An 18,270-nucleotide genomic window follows, 5' to 3' on the forward strand; every position below is an offset into this window, starting at 1 on the left:
TGTTACAAGTGCTATGTATCTGGAGTCAAAGATACAATTTTATATAATTCAGGAGTAATAAAAAGAGGAAAAGTAAACAAATAAAAAAGCTGTAAAGTGTAAGACCTATCTATACTAATATTATAAAGAGGAAAACTTTGTTTGTTTGTTTGTTTGTTTATTTGTTTGTAACGAATAGGCTCAAAAACTACTGGACCGATTTTAAAAATTCTTTCACCATTCGAAAACTACATTATCCACGAGTAACATGGATTACATTTTATTTTGGAAAAAAATAGGGTTCCGTAAGATATTTGGATTTTTCGGACACAAACTGAAAAAAATCTTATATATAAAATAAAGTCAACCTTTTGTGTGTGTTCGCTAACCGGCCGTGTCTGCACCGAATTAAACCAAACTTACACACATTGTTAAGAAGATATTGAAGATGGTTTCCGTATAGTTTGGATACCTATTGGTGGATAGGGCTCGAGATATAGGTCAAAACGTGGACCCGGGTAACCTTTGGTTGTGTATGTACAATATGGGTATCAAATGAAAGCTGTTGATAAGTGCTTTAATACGGGGTAATTTTCATACCTATTGATGACTAGGGTCTCGACATATATGCCAAAACGTGGACCCGCCGTGTCTTTGCACCGAATTAAACCAAACTTATGCACATTGTTAAGTATTGAAAATGGGTTTCGTAAAGTTTGGTTGTAATTCGGAGCAGTGGCAACGGGTACAGCGTTCTTTTGAGCCAGCCATAATGTCGCTTACTTTTTTAACGCTTGGGGCGGAACTGAACTGTCAAATTGACAGTGTGAGTTACAATGTGTCAATATTTCTTTCTGATTTGGATGCCATAAGGAAAAAACGTAAGTGCAACATGTAAAAATTGTTTGTGAATTTTTTCGGAGGGGATTTTGGAACAGTGAATAATTTCTTACGAAATTTGAGAATTTAATGTGAAATCCGAATGAAATTATGTGTTCGTGGAAAAAACAATTTTTTTCGTTTTTTGTTTTTTGAAAAATATAAATGGATAATGGTTAAAAAAGCTCCAATGCTTAATAAAACATATAAATTGAAACGAAAAATTCATGGATGATCAGGAAAAAAGACGATTGTTTATTCATATGCGTTGATTTGAAATTCAAAAACAATCTTCTTTTTTCCTGATTTTCAATTTATATTTTATATTTACTCAAAAACAAATAGAAAAACAAAAAATATTGTTTATGCCAAAGCGCTTGAATAAAAAATAAAGAAATAAATAATATGAAAACCATATATTTTCTGTTCTAAACCATATCTATTCTATTTTAGTGTGCCCAGCGAAGGGGGCCGGGTTTGCTAGTATTAACTAAACTATAAAAAAAATATCTTTTAGGAATATATGTACTTTTATGTATATGACTTCCACAGGTGTAAAGTTGTAACAACACGTCAGCAGTATGCCACTTTGTTGGAGCTAATAAAGGCGAAATCAATCATGGCATTGATGTTGTAGTAGCGCTTCCGGTTGTAGTAGAGAAATTTTTCTTTAGTGGGGGAAATAACTTTGATGTGCGTCCCATCCACACACAAAATAATGCCAGGAAATCTATATTTTTTATAGAATTCCATCTTGCTTTGTCGTTTTTCATTGGCACTCATGTCGGGATTTACCCACTGAGCACACAATCGTGTTTGTAGTGACGCCAATACGTCTTTTAGTACATAGCCAAATGTCGACTGACCCATTGGCACATCGAAATCTTTGCCAACTCCGTGCTGACAGCCTCCCTCCGCGTAAAACAGAGGATAGTCGGAGAACTGGAGTTATGAACGACGACCTCCCTGAGCTTGCGCTGTCTTCATCAAAACGCAAAACGTATGTAAGTGCAGCTTTATTTAGCCGATAATTTTTGATAAACCTGTTTTAAACCGTATTTAAGTAAACTTTTTCTTTAACAAAAAGGCGAGCACTTACATTGGTTCGTCCATATCGAGAGGGTTGCCTGCATCTCTCCATATTTTTCGCTCAATTCTGATACACCGTTTGCTTCTCTCACTTTTTTTCTCCATTAACCCAACTGCGCATGTCAACGAATACATTTTAATTTGAAAATTCAGCTAACTTTACAAAAAACTTAAAGATTATTTGCTAAATTGTCTTGTTTACATTGAAGTGAGCTGTTGTCGAAATATCAAAATTTAGCATTTGAGTTGGCAGAACTTTTTTCATGTTCACATGGAACCCACGATTACAATTTTTTCGTATTCGAAGATTTTCCACGACGGATTCTATGATAGGGCTGATTGCTTTTCGGCATAGCAAATTGGCCAAACCTGGTAATCTATCACCCTTGTCCAATAACGACCTATGAGCTGCATTTTTTTGCAAGGTTCAAAGACTGCTGCCTGCTTATACGTTGAAGAATTAGAAAATTATCCTTCCTTTTTTCTGAACAAAGTCAGGCTCCATTCATTCAATTGAATGGGAAAGTTTAATATATCTCTTATAAACTAAAAGAACTCGTTTTAAGGGGATATTCTGGTCTCGAGGCCCTGAAATGAAGGGTTTTTTTGGGGATTGATTGTGACAAATCCTGTGAATATTTAAAAAAAATTTTTTTTTTATTTTAAAGGTACATGTCTTGGCTTTTAAAAAATGGTTTTGACTTTGAAAAAAATTAACACCCGCGACCTTGAAATGGCGCTGAAGACGTCCACCTCCAAACGAAACAGGTCTCCATTTTGGTCACGGTTTTTCCACCTGGGTAATCAGAAAGCAAAAATTAGATATGCGTTGTCTTCAGAGTTGCCCTGTTTAAGTTTTCCCGTGACAGATTTTTTTTTTTAATTTTTTTCAAAAGTTATGCAACAATTTGCAAAAAAAATTTTTTTTTGCTCATTTTTTGAACTTTAAAAGGTTATAAAAATGGAATGAAAAAAAAATTTCAAAAATCGTACACGGGGAAACTTAGCGGTAAGTTTTCCGAACCTTTTAAGACCAAAACCATTGAAATCGGAGTATAACTACTAGGAAAAGTGTGACCAAAATGCTTAAAAAACACGATTTTCGGGGAAACGCGTTTAAAGATAAAGTTTATGATAAAACGGCCGGAGGAGGGTACACTTCGGTGCCCAGAAAAATGTGAAAAAATGCGATTTTCAAAAAATCCTTTCTGTGGCGTATTCTCGCATACACATACAACAAAATTATGCAAAAAAAAAAATCGATTTTTTTTTTCGCTGGAGACCAGAAGACCCCCTTAAAGTTAAATTTTCGATGACACATAAATTCCGGTAGTTAATAGAACCAAGTTACAGGGTGTAATCTTCGATACTTTGCTTCCTTTCTTGCCGCCTACAACCGTCATTAGTACTTGGTGAAAAGATAAAGAAACGTTGCTGACGACATTTAAAGTAATCGGTCAGCGACCCATCTAACTATGTAGCGCCCAACTGCTCGCCGGGAACCAGTGATGATACGCAGTTGATAAAGCTCCAAGCAGACCAAAATGCTGGTGCGTCATCGACTTCACTTACACTGATAGTTTCGTCCAGATGCTAAATAGAATCGCCGACAGAAAGTTGAAGGTTCCGTCCAGTGAAAAAGCGAGAAAGTCTGGAATGGTAACCATTCACTTTTGAACACAAACCATCGATGTCATAACCGGACGCCAATATCGAACAATCGTCAACGTGTGATATCAAAGAAACTCCCTCTGGTGGTTGAGAAAGCTTCGGACTATAGAAGTTGAAAAGCAAAGAAGAAAGGACTCCATCGTGCAGCACCACCGTCTTTATCGTCATCTGTTTAGAGATTTGGTATCGCGGAAAATCAAAATGTTTGAGTGCCACCCGGACATCAAGCTTCCAGTTGCGTCCAGTGTAATGCAAATAGTTCTCACACTTCTAGCTAATTTTCAGCTTCTGGTCAATGGTTACTGGTTCGATGCCATAATCTCCGACGTCTTTGGAGGATTAGCTTACAAGAGATCGAAAACGCCTTACTATTGCATTCGATAAACAATAATATTTTTTTCCGACACTTGCTCACACTTTTCACCTTCTTCGTAGTGACACTGAAGGCTGTATCGAAACTTGCTTAGGTCTTACTTGATCTAATATAAAAAAAATTGGGTACATTTTTTAAAAGATATACGCGAATCTTGGATTTTCCATAGGCCACGATCCAATGGTGAAACAAATTGTTGTTGTTGTAGCAGTAACTTTGCCCTGTCAGTGTAGTGTGATCACCGGTCGTCTTCGTCTATCTCATCTAACGGTAGGCCAAGGAAACTTGCTGTTTCGACAGGTTGGGTCCAGAGGGAGAGGGGTGTTAGATGAGTGGGTTTGATGGAGCATGCGAAAAAGTGGTTAGTGTTGTTGTTGTTGTTGTAGCAGCATAAACATTTCCCATGCTTACATACGGGGAATGCTGCTGGAGTGACAGTCTTTGGCCGGATATAAATCCGGGTCGTTTCGGTAACGTAGAACCGACTGTCGTGGTTAGTGTTGTTGTTGTTGTTGTAGAAGTATCTTCGCCCTGTGAGTGTAGTGTAATTACTGGTCGTCTTCGTCTAGCTCATCTAACGGTAGGCCCAGGAAACTGGCTGTTTCGACGGGTTGGGTCCAGAGGGAGAGAGGTGTTAGATGAGTGGGTTTGATGAAGCATGTGAAGAGGTGGTTAGTGTCGTGCGGGGTGCCTTCACATGCTGGACATATGTTTAGTATGTCGGGGTCGATTCTGGATAGGTAGGAGTTTAACCTTCCACAGTATCCAGAACGTAATTGTGCCAAGATTACGCGGGACTCTCGGGGAAGCTGGAGCTCTTCGTCTGCGATAGGTGGTGGTTGGACTCCGATAACGGCATTCGGGGGTCGGGAGCTTAGGAAGGTGGTAAGAGTCTCCCGATGAATGTCGTTAATGGCCTGTCTGTACACTGTTGGATCCTGGAGTGGTCTGTCCGTTTTGTCCTGGATCTCGTCCACGTAATTGAGGAAATGTCTCCTGATGTGCCTGGGAGGTGGCTCAGGCTCGAGCAGGTGTCTGCATGGGTGAGGCCTACGGTGACACCCAAGCAGAAACTGCTTGACGAGCATTTTGTTGTGCTCCTTAACAGGGACGTCAGGAGACATCCTGTCGCGGTCCTGATGGCAGTATTCTGGCAGGTCTGGAGCTTCGTCCACTGCGTATCACTGGTTCCAGGCGACCAGACGAGCGCGGCATAGTTAAGAACCGATCGGCCTATTGCTTTGAAAGTCGACAGCAACATTTCTTTGTCTTTGCCCCAAGTGCTGCCGGCGAGCGACTTGAGGACCTTGTTGCGATTCTGTACTCTCGTTGCAATAGCGGTTGTGTGCGCTGAGAAGGAGAGCAAGCTGTCAAAGCCGGTTCTACGTTACCGGAATGACTCGGGTTTTTATTCCCGACCAAGGGCTGCCGCCCCAGTATACTAGCCCTGTCTAGTGTACCGTATTTTACCCCAAATCTTTCGTGGTTAGTGTCGTGCAGGGTGCCTTCACATGCCGGACATATGTTTAGTATGTCGGGGTCGATTCTGGATAAGTAGGAGTTTAACCTTCTGCTGTATCCAGAACGTAGTTGTGCCAAGGTTACACGGGACTTTTGAGTACATCGCGCATTTCGAGCGGTGATGCAAAAGGATTAATATTAATATAATAATTGTTTTGTATCGCTTATGCAATACCGTTACAGATTTCTAATATGAATTATTCAGATTGAAAATAAAGTATTATTTATGTGACAAAATACAATGTTTTATTAAACAAAAAATTGGGGACGCAGCCATACAAATACGTAGATAGTGAATTTCTAGTTTGCACAAACTTCATCACGGCATCACTTATTCTTATTAAAATTAAAACATAACTATCATTATTTTATATTTATCATAATTAATGCTTTTTATAAGCGCCTTTTGACAATATGACAATTTTATTAGAAACTAGCCGTATCATATATAAAACATTTAATAAAAAACTAATACAAAACTTCATATTACATCTGTGTGTGGATTTCTGTCTTGTTCACAAACTAAGTTAACTACAAATATTCTTATCGTCCATGTTTTTATTCTAGTCACGCGTACGGAGACCCCAAACCGATGTGCGACGCGTGCCAACTGTCGGTCTGGCCACTGAGCTGTATATGAATTTATTAATTCCTATATTGGGGAAGTTTTGCTCCAACAATTCCATCCCAGTATCTGAGAGCATTCCAAATATATCGAGATAGGTGAGTGTAGGCAAGTTAACTAAATCCCTAAATACAAACCATCGATTGAGTTACACACTTCGGAATGTGCTGAGTAATAAGGCAATTAATGTACTTACATGTAGGACGAGGCTGGGATGAGATAGCAGCGCGACAAAGATAAATATTCGAGCATTTTAAATTTACAAATAATATTAACCACATTTCCAGTCAATGCAGTACAATCGGAAAAATCTATTTCTAAAAGTTGTGTGCATCGTTTAGCCAAGCTAGCCACATCTACAAAAATACTTAATTATTAACAAATTTATTCGTATTGTTCATTATGTGTCTTCAACTTACGTGAGTCATACAGAGTTTTGCGGCAACCTGACATATTTAACCGCATAAGATTAGGTGTTACATTCGTTACCACCGACGTCACGGCATCCACCGACAAATTTGTCCACGAAATATTTAAGCTATTCAAATTTTGCAACGATTCCATTATTTTGCGTACACTCCAGGCCTCCAGTCCTATGCACATTGCCAGGTTTAATGCCTCTAAATTGGTGTTCTTAGCTATTTCATTGCAAATCCCATCGTTAATGGGCACATGTTCCAAGCTGAGTTTCTTTAATTGGCGGCAGTGTGACAATAGCATCTTTAGCGAAGACTTGGTTAGAGATGCCATACTTAAATCTAAATACTGCAACTTCGACTCGAATTTCGGTTCGGCGTGGAGAAACTCACTATCGAAAACAGGATGATTTAACTGAAATAATAAAAGAAAAACTATTTTAATGAAAGTCTCATATACAACTATAACAATTTTAATGGTCATTCACTGAATGATAAATAAATAACGACTCCTATCGTAAGAAGCTTGGAAGATGTCGTCCGATGAAGCGTTCCTTGGAGTGTTTGAGAGCAAGATTTTGTAGCTACGGCGAATAATGCAGTCGATGGAACGATGAACTGTATCAGCTTTACGACGACGTAGACATAGCGCAGCGAATAAAGATCCAGATTCATTCCCATGGCAGCCGGTTCTACGTTACCGGAATGACTCGGGTTTTCTTTCCCGACCAAGGGCTGCCGCCCCAGTATACTAGCCCTGTCTAGTGCACCGTACTTTACCTTTACTTTACCATGAACTGTATCAGGTTTACGACGACATAGAACATAGTGCAGCGAATAAAGATCCAGCGGCTGCGTCATATCGTCCGAATGGATACAAACGCGCCGGCTCTAAAAGTATTCGATGCGGTACCAGCTGGTGGTAGCAGAGGAAGAGGTAGTGCCCTTCTGCATTTGAAAAATCAGGTGGAAAGGACTTAGCATCACTTGATGTGTCCAACTGGCGCCGGTTAGCACGAGAAAGAAACGACTGGCGCGCTTTGTTAAACTTGGGCAAAATCGCTTAAGCGGTTATCACGCCAATTAAGAAGAAGAAGTCAAGCTTAATTAAAGGAGTAAAATTTTTTAATAAAATTTGACGTTATGCCTTTGATATCTTTAAGTGAAGCTTCCTTTAGATATTTTTAGCATTTTAATTTTTTTACACTAATCTACAGTTTTACGAAGTTCTTGGTTAGGTGTCAATGAGCGAAAAGAGGATGCATCAACCTTCTTCGCGCTATAGCGTTACATTAAAGGAGAAGGTGCATTAGAGTCTCCTGGAATTGATCGCAGAAATGACAAGAGTCAGTAAACCATATCCCGATCATGTGCAGATGACTACGCAGTCTGCAGTCGCCTGTGAAAATACCCGTGAGCATTCTCAGTTTTATCCAGTTATGGTGCTATTGCATTAAACACCAAAATCCGCTGATGCCAAGGGGCAAAAGCGACAAATCGTAAAAAAGGTCCGTCCAGGTATAAGCTTTACCAGAGGTCTCAGGCTATTCTCGGCAGAATAAGCGAAAATAAGGTCAAAGCGGAAACTCATCCAAAGGACGCGGCCGATAAGGCAAGGTGAACACTTATCGTTTGGGGCAACCATTTAACCTATTGAATTAAAAGTAAATTGTATAATTAATTATATTTATTTCAAATTACCTCAGCCTGTGCCAAACGTAGTATTACTACGCCGCGCGTTAATATATTCTCTAAGGCACCGGCGCGTAAAAACCGTCCTCCTAAGTCCAAACGCGCCCATAGCGACTCATCACTGGCGCACCTATTAAAGCGCCGACATACGTAACTGCAACGGACTAATGCCTTTTTAGGAAGCCATTTAAAAATCTGCAATACAATCTCATCCGACAATGTAGTAAAATGGTCTTTTCCATCTGTAAGATTATCGGGCAACTGCTGTTGCCGAAACAGAAAGAAATTATCATATAAAGTCATATGTGGCTGCTGCTCAGTGGATGGTTGCGTTGTCTGGCGCCTTTGTACTTTCAACTGTTGTTGGTGAAGCTGTTGTCTTTGTTGTTGTTTGATTAAAGTTATGTGCTTGCTTGTTGAAGGCATAGTCATATAGTTCGGTGAATATGACACAATTCCGGAATTTGTTGAACTACCGTTATTATGAGTATTAGCAATATTATTTATAGTGGCATCACCATTACCAACGATGACCTTTCAAATAAAGTCAATATAATATAAATAAATTTTTTTTCTTGTTCTATCAAAATACCTGTTGCGGTTGCGTAGTATGTTGTGAAGTAGTTCTTGCTGCTCGATTATGACTGTTACCAGAAACTGTGGCCAGAGGACTACGTGTGCTTCTGCCAGCTGAAGGCGAGTTAGAATTGGAATTTGCATTGTGCAGTTGTGATGCGGATGTTGATGAAACGGGCGACGAACTATTACTTGCGATGCCCGCACCCATGCCAAGTATAGCTACTTTCCTATATTGTGATAATACTTTGTCTCCATTTTTTAATTGAATTTGTTGCTTTTGCAGAGTTTGTTTGCTTCCATCAGCTTGTTCATCAAAAGCTTTGTTATTACTGTTATTGCAATTTTGGGTTAAATTACTACACTCTGTTTCAATGTGGTTAATGTTGGGGCTAGGTATTAGGGTATTATTATCGCTGCTCAGTGTACTATCTAGTGTGCTATCCAATGGTCTACAAGACGTCATACGTTGATGACACATTTTTGGAGCATCCAAATTCGGTGTACAACCATTCGAGTTTTCATCTGCACTTGCACTCAATACCAATGCTATAGATGAAGCTGCCGAAGATGAACTCTCTTCCGAGTCAAGCATTCCAATGCCCATCTCTTCCAAATATTCCGTTGTAAGAGTACTGGGTGATGAGTTCGATTCCAGTTTGGCTAGTTTCCAACTGTTGATTGGTGTAGTTTTAACACGTTTTCTGTAAAAATCCAAAAATATTAATAAAATATTTATTCAAAACTGTAACTTAATTTTCAATTCCACTTTGCATTCCACATCACACACACGACATATAGCCAGGTTCGCAAAGCGTGCTATAGGCGCATAAGAGAAATGTAGAAATATGCAAAAAAAATCGCCACCCAGCACCTTTGGGTCATAAACCTTATTTAATTGATCAGCACAATTTAGCACTTTATGACTTGACTTCAGTTCAAATCAAGGCATCCAGCTAGCAAACACCACAAGTCATTGCAATTATAACATTGAACATTTGTTGACTTCTTCGCAACATATGTAGGTACAACGAAATTTGCACGTTACCAGAATTTCTTCATATGAAAATTAATGCTAAATTGCAATTCCAGCAATGGTCCACTTAAAAAAAAAAACTAAGAAACGCAGATGATATACACCAAAAAGACAAAAACTGCGCCACTTTTGTTTGACAACAAGAAAAATTGACGGCAAAGGCAACTACTGTCATTCGGCGGCGATCGGCTATGCGCATTACAATCCATCAGTCATTACACACAAGTAAACAAAGCCAAAACACAAACACACCCACATTCAGCGCCACGTTTCGTGTGCACTATTCGGTCCAACACGTTCTCGTCATTGGCGCCCGTTTCTGTCATTCCCGTGACATAATTTGCGCCTTTTTTTTGCGAAATTTTTTATTTGGACTACCAAGAGCGCATAGACCCCCATTGGAACCTTTTTACACATTTTTAACAAACTATGGTTGTTGTTTTTATAACAACTTAAACGTTCCTCATAAATATTTAGGGAATGGTGTTGGATTTGTAGAATATAAATTTGGGTCGTTCTGATAACGTAGAATGCAGGACGTTGACCAAAATATTGTCTTACCTTGCCGTCGGACACAAATTTTCAATGTTATCTGTTTGTTTCAATTTCTTATTACTCATTGTATAAATACTTTTCACTTTATTTTTCTGAAACTTTAATTTTTCTGCCAATTCACATAAAACAAGTTGCGGTACAAGTAGAAATTCGACAATCAACAAATAAAAGATTGCCAACTGTTGCGCATTGCCAGATATTGCCACAAAGTACAGCCACACACTAAAGCAGGATGTACACATACCGACTTGTCTGTGCTACATGGGCAAGGCGAATTGAGTACTATAGGTGGCGCCTTCTCAAAACAGTTAGTTTATTTTCGCGGTTTTGACAAATGTGACGTCAGACATCTAAATAATACAAAACTAATAGATAAAACACACAAAAGCAGAAGTTTGTGTAAATTTAAAGACTGGCTTGGTTATATTGTGATTTCTGAGATTTATACTAAATAAACTAATGAAAACGAAATGCGATGTGTTAAATTGTGAAAGCACAAATGAATATAATGCCTCCAAATGCAGTTTTTTGCATTTTTATGTAAAAGATGCCGTGACAAGAAAGTGTGTGTATAATTTATTGTGTTTGGTAGTCTCTATTCCTTTTGTCTACTCTTCCTCTTCACTATCAAGTGATTCCCTTTCCTTTTGTTTGCATAATCTCGGTACCCGAAGTCACAGCGAACTCAGAATATCTAATGTTTCTAACTAAAATTCTCATTTGTTCTCATTGTCTAAGAATTTGTTTGATTGCAAAAATTCTTTTTTCGACTGGTGGTATCACGTCGATATAAAATTAATAACAAATAATACGGGAAAGAAAAATAAAGAATCACAGCTGACTATATAGAAAAAGAAAAGTTGTATTGAATGTAATTCCATTTTGTAAGCAACACGGCAGCACAGTAACTGCAATAGTTATAAAACATGGTGAGATACAACTTAAACAATGATGTAGGACGCCTTGTGGCGTTTGGGGCTATTGCAAAGGAAAATAGACGGTGACGTTTTCCAAAAACAGTTACTTTATTTTTCGCGATTTTAACCATTCTTATGTCAGGTTCCTTACCAATACAAAACAAATGAACCAAACAAGCAAAAGGAGGAGAAAGTACATGTTTGTGGAAATTTAGTGAATGGCTTGATAATATTGTGACTTGTGACAATTTAACTAAACGAACTAAGTGTGTCCAAAAGAGTCACGTGTTTTATTGTGAAAGCACTAATTAATATACCTAATGCCTCCAAATGCAGTTTTTTGCGTTTTTCATTTTGTTCGCTTATTCATGAAAATACCTAACCTTGTATTCTATCATTCTTGGATCATTACTCTTTCCATGTCTTGCTCAATGCTTAGCTCGCTACTCACTATGATTCCTGCCTTAGGTATTTGTACACCTGAAACATCATTATCCGAATACCAACAGGAAGAATCAATCCTGACTGCTAGAATGACAGAGAAAAAGATTGCGCATTCCGGATTCGCCGTGTCGTAAGAGCCCATGAATAAACAAGCAGAAGGAAGGGGAATTACTTGTTTCTGAAGAAGAAGAGTAGGCGAAAGCAATAGAAACAACCAAACACAAGAAATTATACGCACACACATATACTTTCTTTTCACGGCGTCTTCGCATAAAAACACAAACAAACTGGGCACTTCGATTTCATTAGTTCCAAGCCATTCACTGAATTTTCAAAAACATGTAATTTCTCTTAATTTTTTTTCGTTTGTTTTGTATTGTGAAGGGAGCAGACGTCAGACTAGTTAAAATCACAAAAAATAAAGTAATAGCGCCTCCTTAGATACTCAATTCGCCTTGCTGGTAATGGATATTTTAACGCAGGCGAATTTATAAATTCGCCGACTTTTGGGGGAAATGAATTCGCATTAATGGCTACTTTGAATCCGATCAAGAAGAAGAAAAGTGAAAGAAAATTGGCGGCTGTGGAGTTTTTAATACGTGTTTGTTTTTTGGGAATAATTATATTCGTTCATATTCCTAGCAAATTTTAAGAAACTAATATTGTGAGTGGTGTGGTGCATACAAAAACTTAGAAAATTGTGTATCGTTATACTTATGATTAGATCTTCAGAATTTCATCGGCCAAAAATTATCATTGTAGGGGTTAATCCTAATTGCTGCATTAAATTACGCCCTATTAGAACAGATTTCAACATAAATAACTTTCACTGGATGAATGCTACTGCTAAAAAAAGTGTGGTTTGTAAAGACTCGTTGGTGTACTGTACTAAATGTAAGGAAACAACTCGATCTATACCTCAAACAAAAAAAGGTTGAGCAAAGTAAGCTACTCCCAGAAATACGAGGGCAAAAAATAAAAACCAAATGGTTAAAAAGTGTGCGCAATCGTCTCACAAACAGGATGCGCAAAAAGGTTTGCCACTGTATTCAGTTCATCATGGTGTTTGTTAATATTGATATACAACCTCTTTATAGAGTGTAAAAAGCTTACGGTAAAAGTAAAAAGAATAAATGCAGACAAAAAACTTTGCTATTCAAAGGAAAAAGAACGAAGCTCTCATAAGAAACATGAGTGTGAACCAAAAAAATCAGCAATATCTGGATGTGCAAACGCAGTAGCATTGCCGGATCAATGCACCACTAAATTGAGTGAAGAGACTACTAAGTCAAAGTGTCACGACCCAAAGTCATTTAAAAGAGCAGTGGTAAGATTAAAACGCCTTAAATTTGACACCATTACCAGACTAGCACCCACTGATCTATCAAGAGGTTTGTTCTTTAGGAAACGTAATAGATTTGAATAAGTTCTTTATGCACATATATTTTTATTTTACATTAATTTTCAAGAATCAGCATTATTTGGATCTTTAACCGCATTGAATGTGCAAGGTGAGTACTCCCCAAGCTTGTGTAAAGAGCCTAAAGGAGCAAATCATCAACTAACATCGGTTAAAAAGGCAGTGGTAAGGTTAAAACGCTTCAAATTTATCAGACCATTGGCATCTGCTTATCAAGCAAGAGGTTAGTACTGAAATGATAATATATTAGTTTCGAATGTTATTCATATAACCTTATATTTTTAGATAATATTAATTATCAAGTATCTGGATACTCAAAGCTTAGAAGAGAGCCAAAAAAATCAATACAACCTAAAGTCACAAAATCAGGTAAAGGACAGACAATCACTACTCTACAAAGGAGTTCGTGCTTGAAAATTATAGTTTCGAAATTTTTTCACATTCAGACGTATCTTTTTTTTAGATTGCAAACAATTTAATTATTATTTTTTATTATTTCGAAATTTTTTCACATTCAGACGTATCTTTTTTTTTAGATTGCAAACAATTTAAATCTTCAAAACTAAACGAAAATTTAAAAAAAGTCGAAAAGGTGACTGACACTAAGATGAAGACCAGATTTCAAAATAAAATTTCCAAAGGGCTGGATATAACGCCGAAATCAAAAGAAAGGCCCAGTCAGAAAGCGTCTGTATCAAAAAATGTGCCAAAAAAATCAATACAACCTAAAGTCACAAAATCAGGTAAAGAACAGACAATCACTATTCTACAAAGGAGTTCGTGCTTATAGTTTCGAAATTTTTCACATTCAGACGTATCTTTTTTTTTAGATTGCAAACAATTTAAATCTTCAAAACTAAACGAAAATTTAAAAAAAGTCGAAAAGGTGACTAACACTAAGATGAAGACCAGATTTCAAAATAAAATTTCCAAAGGGTCTGATATAACGCCGAAATCAAAAGAAACGCCCAGTCAGAAAGCGTCTATATCAAATAATTTGTTCCGTAAGCAGCATGGCCTAATAATGGATTTAGTTATGACCCCGGATGATCGTAATAATATGAATAAGCTAAGTTTAAGGAAAAGGACAAGTAAGCGGATTTCAGCAGATGGTAACGCCACAAAAACACTTGAAACCCTCCGATTTAGTCCTGTAAGAAATTCAACTACATATGCGATAGATGTAGGAACGTTGAGCGAAAAAATGTGCAATGAAGAATCTCTAAATTTGACGAGGAAAAGTCGGGATAGAAGTGGGCCAAATAAAGATTCTTCTAATTCAGAAGGTAAGAGTAAGGAAAATAGTTATTAATTTACAAGTAGTTATATTTTAATTTGTCACTGCAGGAAATCGGTTACCCAAAAATATCGCAAATAAGCCCGATTTGATAGAGCAATTACTTTGTAGCGATGAAGAGCAACAAACACACACAAGAGAAGAACGAAATGAAAGAAACGAAAGCCAGGCAACAAAGCCCGTAAATAGAACGCATAAATTTTTCCACCGTTCGCCCAAAACTCAACCACATTCGAATAAACTACCAGCTGAGTCGGAAAATATTTTTGAGTTTTTATCTCAATCCGATACTTCGAACACCCAAATAGATAAATGCAAAGACCCAGCGGCGGATATAATAAAAAAAATGATATCTGATGGGAAGGTGCGTGTGGCTGTTAATAATAAGGGGAGGGGCCGACCTATTTTGAAACGATGCCAACGAAAAAATCGACGGAAGAAACAGATTGGACGCAAAAATAAAACATCGCAGGAGAAAGATTCCTCTAAAAAAACTGCAGCACCCACTATTAAAGATGGTGTGCTTCAAAGTGAAGTTCATAACAATTATGACCATGACGATGATAATGGTAGTCAAAATTTGAATGATCATCTAAGTTACTCTGCAACGAAAGATGCGGAAGCAGACGAGCATGTAAGTGACGGAGGCTTTAGCCGCTTAGCTCGATCAGTGTTGTTGCAACAAACAAAGAAATATGAAAATACTCGCATAAAGACCGTAAGTTTCGTTTTTTCAGGCAACATTTTCTATTTATAACGATGATATTAATCAAGTTTATCTATAGCTCGCTGAGAAACGACGCCTGCTCGAAGTCGCTCGTAAATTTGTTAGTACGCCAGCATCGAACCGGATGAAGGGAAATCTGCCTACAGCCGATATATCACCTATTCAAGCACCCAGCATGCAAAGTCGCCCAGTGTGTCCTTCACCGTGGCGAATCGATGAAGATTTGCATCTGCCGAGTGTATTTAATTTCACCAAAAATACATCGTATTTGCCAACATTTTCGAGTGATTATATTCCTGCAACTCCGAAAAAGAATAAATCAAATAATAGTTCTCAATTGGGTAATGAGACCAATGTGCCAATTGAGAAGTCTCCAGTAACAAAGCAGGGCAATTTAACCAACATACCGAATAATATAACAAGCAGCGATTCGAGTGGATGCTTGCAAGGCTCACGAGGAAATGACTCGAATGCAGAAAATATGCCGCCAACAGAAGTAACTCCTGCCCGAAATCTATCGAACAACGATGAGAATGCCGTCATATTCAATGAATTGCCTAATCCCCGCCGGACACTCAAATACCGAACCCCACTCAAAGCCATTAATGTAATAGAAGTTATAAATTTGCCGCCGTGGAAAAAACCAACGAATGGTGATGATCAAAACGAAAAAAACGTTAAAACAGTTAACTTTGATAGTAACAAAGATGATGAAACACATAATGCGGACGATTTATTTGGGTTCGAGGAATTTTTAGATCAAAGCTCTGATAATGATGAGGTTTCAAATGCAGGCAATAAAACAGTGGCGAAGAGGATATCAACAAAACGAAACTTACGCAAAAAACTCAAGGAATTAAAAAAGTGGCGACCAAAAGACACGGTTCGTGATACTTCCAACACATCCGAAAAGCCGCCTTTTGTATTTAACGAAAATGGAGACAGACCGAAACAACGGCTTATTAAGGAAATGCTCTGCTCTACCATGATTAACCAAATGCATGACAAACGTCCTGGAAAAGATGAAAGAACAGAATGTAATAGGGAAGAGGGTGATGTGCAACCAATTGAAACAGATTTTTTTAATGACTATGAGCCGGAAGATTCATTTCAGAAAAAGGTAAGATTTAATAGGGAAATATTAGTATTTAAATAATTCTAAATATATTTACAAAAATACCCTTTTTGCGATTATTATGCTTATTGAATTGGATGAGAAGGGTGTTTGATTCAAGCATTTTTATGTCGCTATAATAAAGAACATTGTTATCAACACACAAATGTTGAACAATTCGAACTCACAGGGCCTTAAAGATTCGAGCACATCTTTAATGGTAGTATGCAGTTCCCACATTCGTCATGAAATTTTAAATCGTTAAACTATTTTTTATACATTGAAAAGTCATATTACATATATTTGGATGCATTTAATAACCGAATAACTGCTTATTTTTGCAACAGCCACAGCGGACCTATGCCCGACCTGTAAAGCGAAAACGCAAAGCTGTGAAAAATTTCGTTATGTTTCTCGACAGTGAGGAATCTAATTCAGACTCTGAAGAGGACGAACACAAGCAGAAAAAAAGGGTTCAAAAGAAGAAACGACATGCAGCACACGATGAGCCTGAGGCAAATCCTCAATTGGAATCTTTTGTGAGTGAATTCAACAGCATGTGCAAGGAAGTGGAGAACTACGAGCTGCTTGTGGAATAGTGTGAAAATATACAATATAATTTATAATTTAAGCTTTTATTACTTGTAATGCATGAATATATGTATGTAAATGTATTTTTATTTGCCTTTTAAAGGTATTTCGGTATTATAAATGAAATCGTTTATTTTTTTGGATATACACATATATTTCTTTAACGCCGTACATCGCAAATCTGTGGACATAAATGCACATAGAAAAATAAATCTATGATCAACTTATCGGCAAACTACATATGCCTAATTTCTTTTTCATTTAGCCTTAGGAAAACATATCTTTACTAAAATATTCGATGTGAGGAATGTAGTTTACTTACGTACCACCGGTGGCCCGCACAAGATTGCATCATCTGGCAGCGCGTACCACCAATGGTACTTTATTAGACGGTACCTATGAGATGAGATGCCATAAACGACTACCCTTACGAAAAATTTCGTTTCATGACCTGCAATCGCTCCCGTCCGATAGAGCGAAAAGATGTAAACATTGCCGTCTGTGGGCGAAGACCATGAATAGCACTGCCGGCGTGAACGTGTTAAACTTTGGAAACTTTAAACGAACTACAAAAAAAATATAATTTTAAGTTGTATTCAACCATGCCTACAACCTGTGCAGTGTACTAACATACCTAATTCGTCGATTATATTTTCAGTGTACCCCCGCAAAAATGCATCTAACAAAAAAAACGAATACTGCTCAAATAGCAGCTATGGGAGTAGTAATGGCGCAGCGGAAAGGAGAGTGGTAGTGCAGTAGCGGTAGCTGAAGTGCGCATGGATAATTTCACAAGTAGCGCTCCGGCCGATTCTAAGTTTTTTGCTATTACTCCAACTACAGAGAGCACTGAAAACTTGTTTGACTATTACTCTGAGTTACTAGCAGCAACGTTTATTATATAAGGGATTAGGGATAGTCAGAGGCCTGAAAAAATTATGATTTTCAATAATTTTTTTGTTTTGCTAATCAATTGTCTTATTTCACAAAAATAAAAACAGCATTAATACGCCATCTTTCGACTTGACTTAAGCAAAATTTCAAAAAAAAAAAAAAAAAAAAAAAAACACTTAATAAATGTTGTTGTTGTTTTAACAGTAATGGTAGCCCTGTCAGTGTAGGGCATATCACCGGTCATCTTCGTCTAGCTCATCTAGGGGGCCCTTGAAACATGCTGTTTCGACAGGTTGGGTCCAGCGGGAGAGGGGTGTAAGATGAGTCGGTTTTAGAGGGCATGTAAACAGGTGGTTAGTGTCGTGCGGGGTTCCTTCACATGCCGGACATGTGTTTGGAATGTCGGGGTCGATTCTGCATATGTAGGAGTTTAACCTGCTACAGTATCCAGAGT

General features: G+C 37.8%; 2 protein-coding genes across 3 annotated transcripts; one reads left to right on the forward strand and one right to left on the reverse strand.

The window, feature by feature from the left end:
* Positions 1-5,732: 5,732 nt before the first annotated feature.
* LOC129236486 (lysine-specific demethylase 2B) lies at positions 5,733-10,623 on the reverse strand. Of its 2 annotated transcripts, none has more exons than XM_054870914.1 (6): positions 10,419-10,623; positions 8,838-9,525; positions 8,255-8,779; positions 6,557-6,968; positions 6,334-6,493; positions 5,733-6,262 (listed from the first exon to the last, which is right to left on the reverse strand). In XM_054870914.1, exons 1-6 carry the CDS (start codon positions 10,475-10,477, stop codon positions 6,076-6,078), a joined length of 2,031 nt encoding a protein of 676 aa, XP_054726889.1. In that variant the 5' UTR covers positions 10,478-10,623; the 3' UTR covers positions 5,733-6,075. The 2 variants fall into 2 exon arrangements, with proteins under 2 accessions (XP_054726889.1, XP_054726890.1); XM_054870915.1 differs by lacking the exon at positions 10,419-10,623 and adding an exon at positions 9,696-9,839.
* Positions 10,624-12,316: 1,693 nt separating this feature from the next.
* LOC129236487 (protein dalmatian) lies at positions 12,317-17,164 on the forward strand. Its single transcript, XM_054870916.1, has 9 exons — positions 12,317-12,808; positions 12,871-13,164; positions 13,243-13,416; positions 13,479-13,562; positions 13,730-13,936; positions 14,024-14,479; positions 14,541-15,208; positions 15,276-16,337; positions 16,679-17,164. Exons 1-9 carry the CDS (start codon positions 12,760-12,762, stop codon positions 16,928-16,930), a joined length of 3,246 nt encoding a protein of 1,081 aa, XP_054726891.1. The 5' UTR covers positions 12,317-12,759; the 3' UTR covers positions 16,931-17,164.
* The last annotated feature ends 1,106 nt before the right edge of the window (positions 17,165-18,270 follow it).

Source organism: Anastrepha obliqua, chromosome 1, assembly GCF_027943255.1.
Source record: "Anastrepha obliqua isolate idAnaObli1 chromosome 1, idAnaObli1_1.0, whole genome shotgun sequence".
NCBI classification, from domain to species: Eukaryota; Metazoa; Arthropoda; class Insecta; order Diptera; family Tephritidae; genus Anastrepha; species Anastrepha obliqua.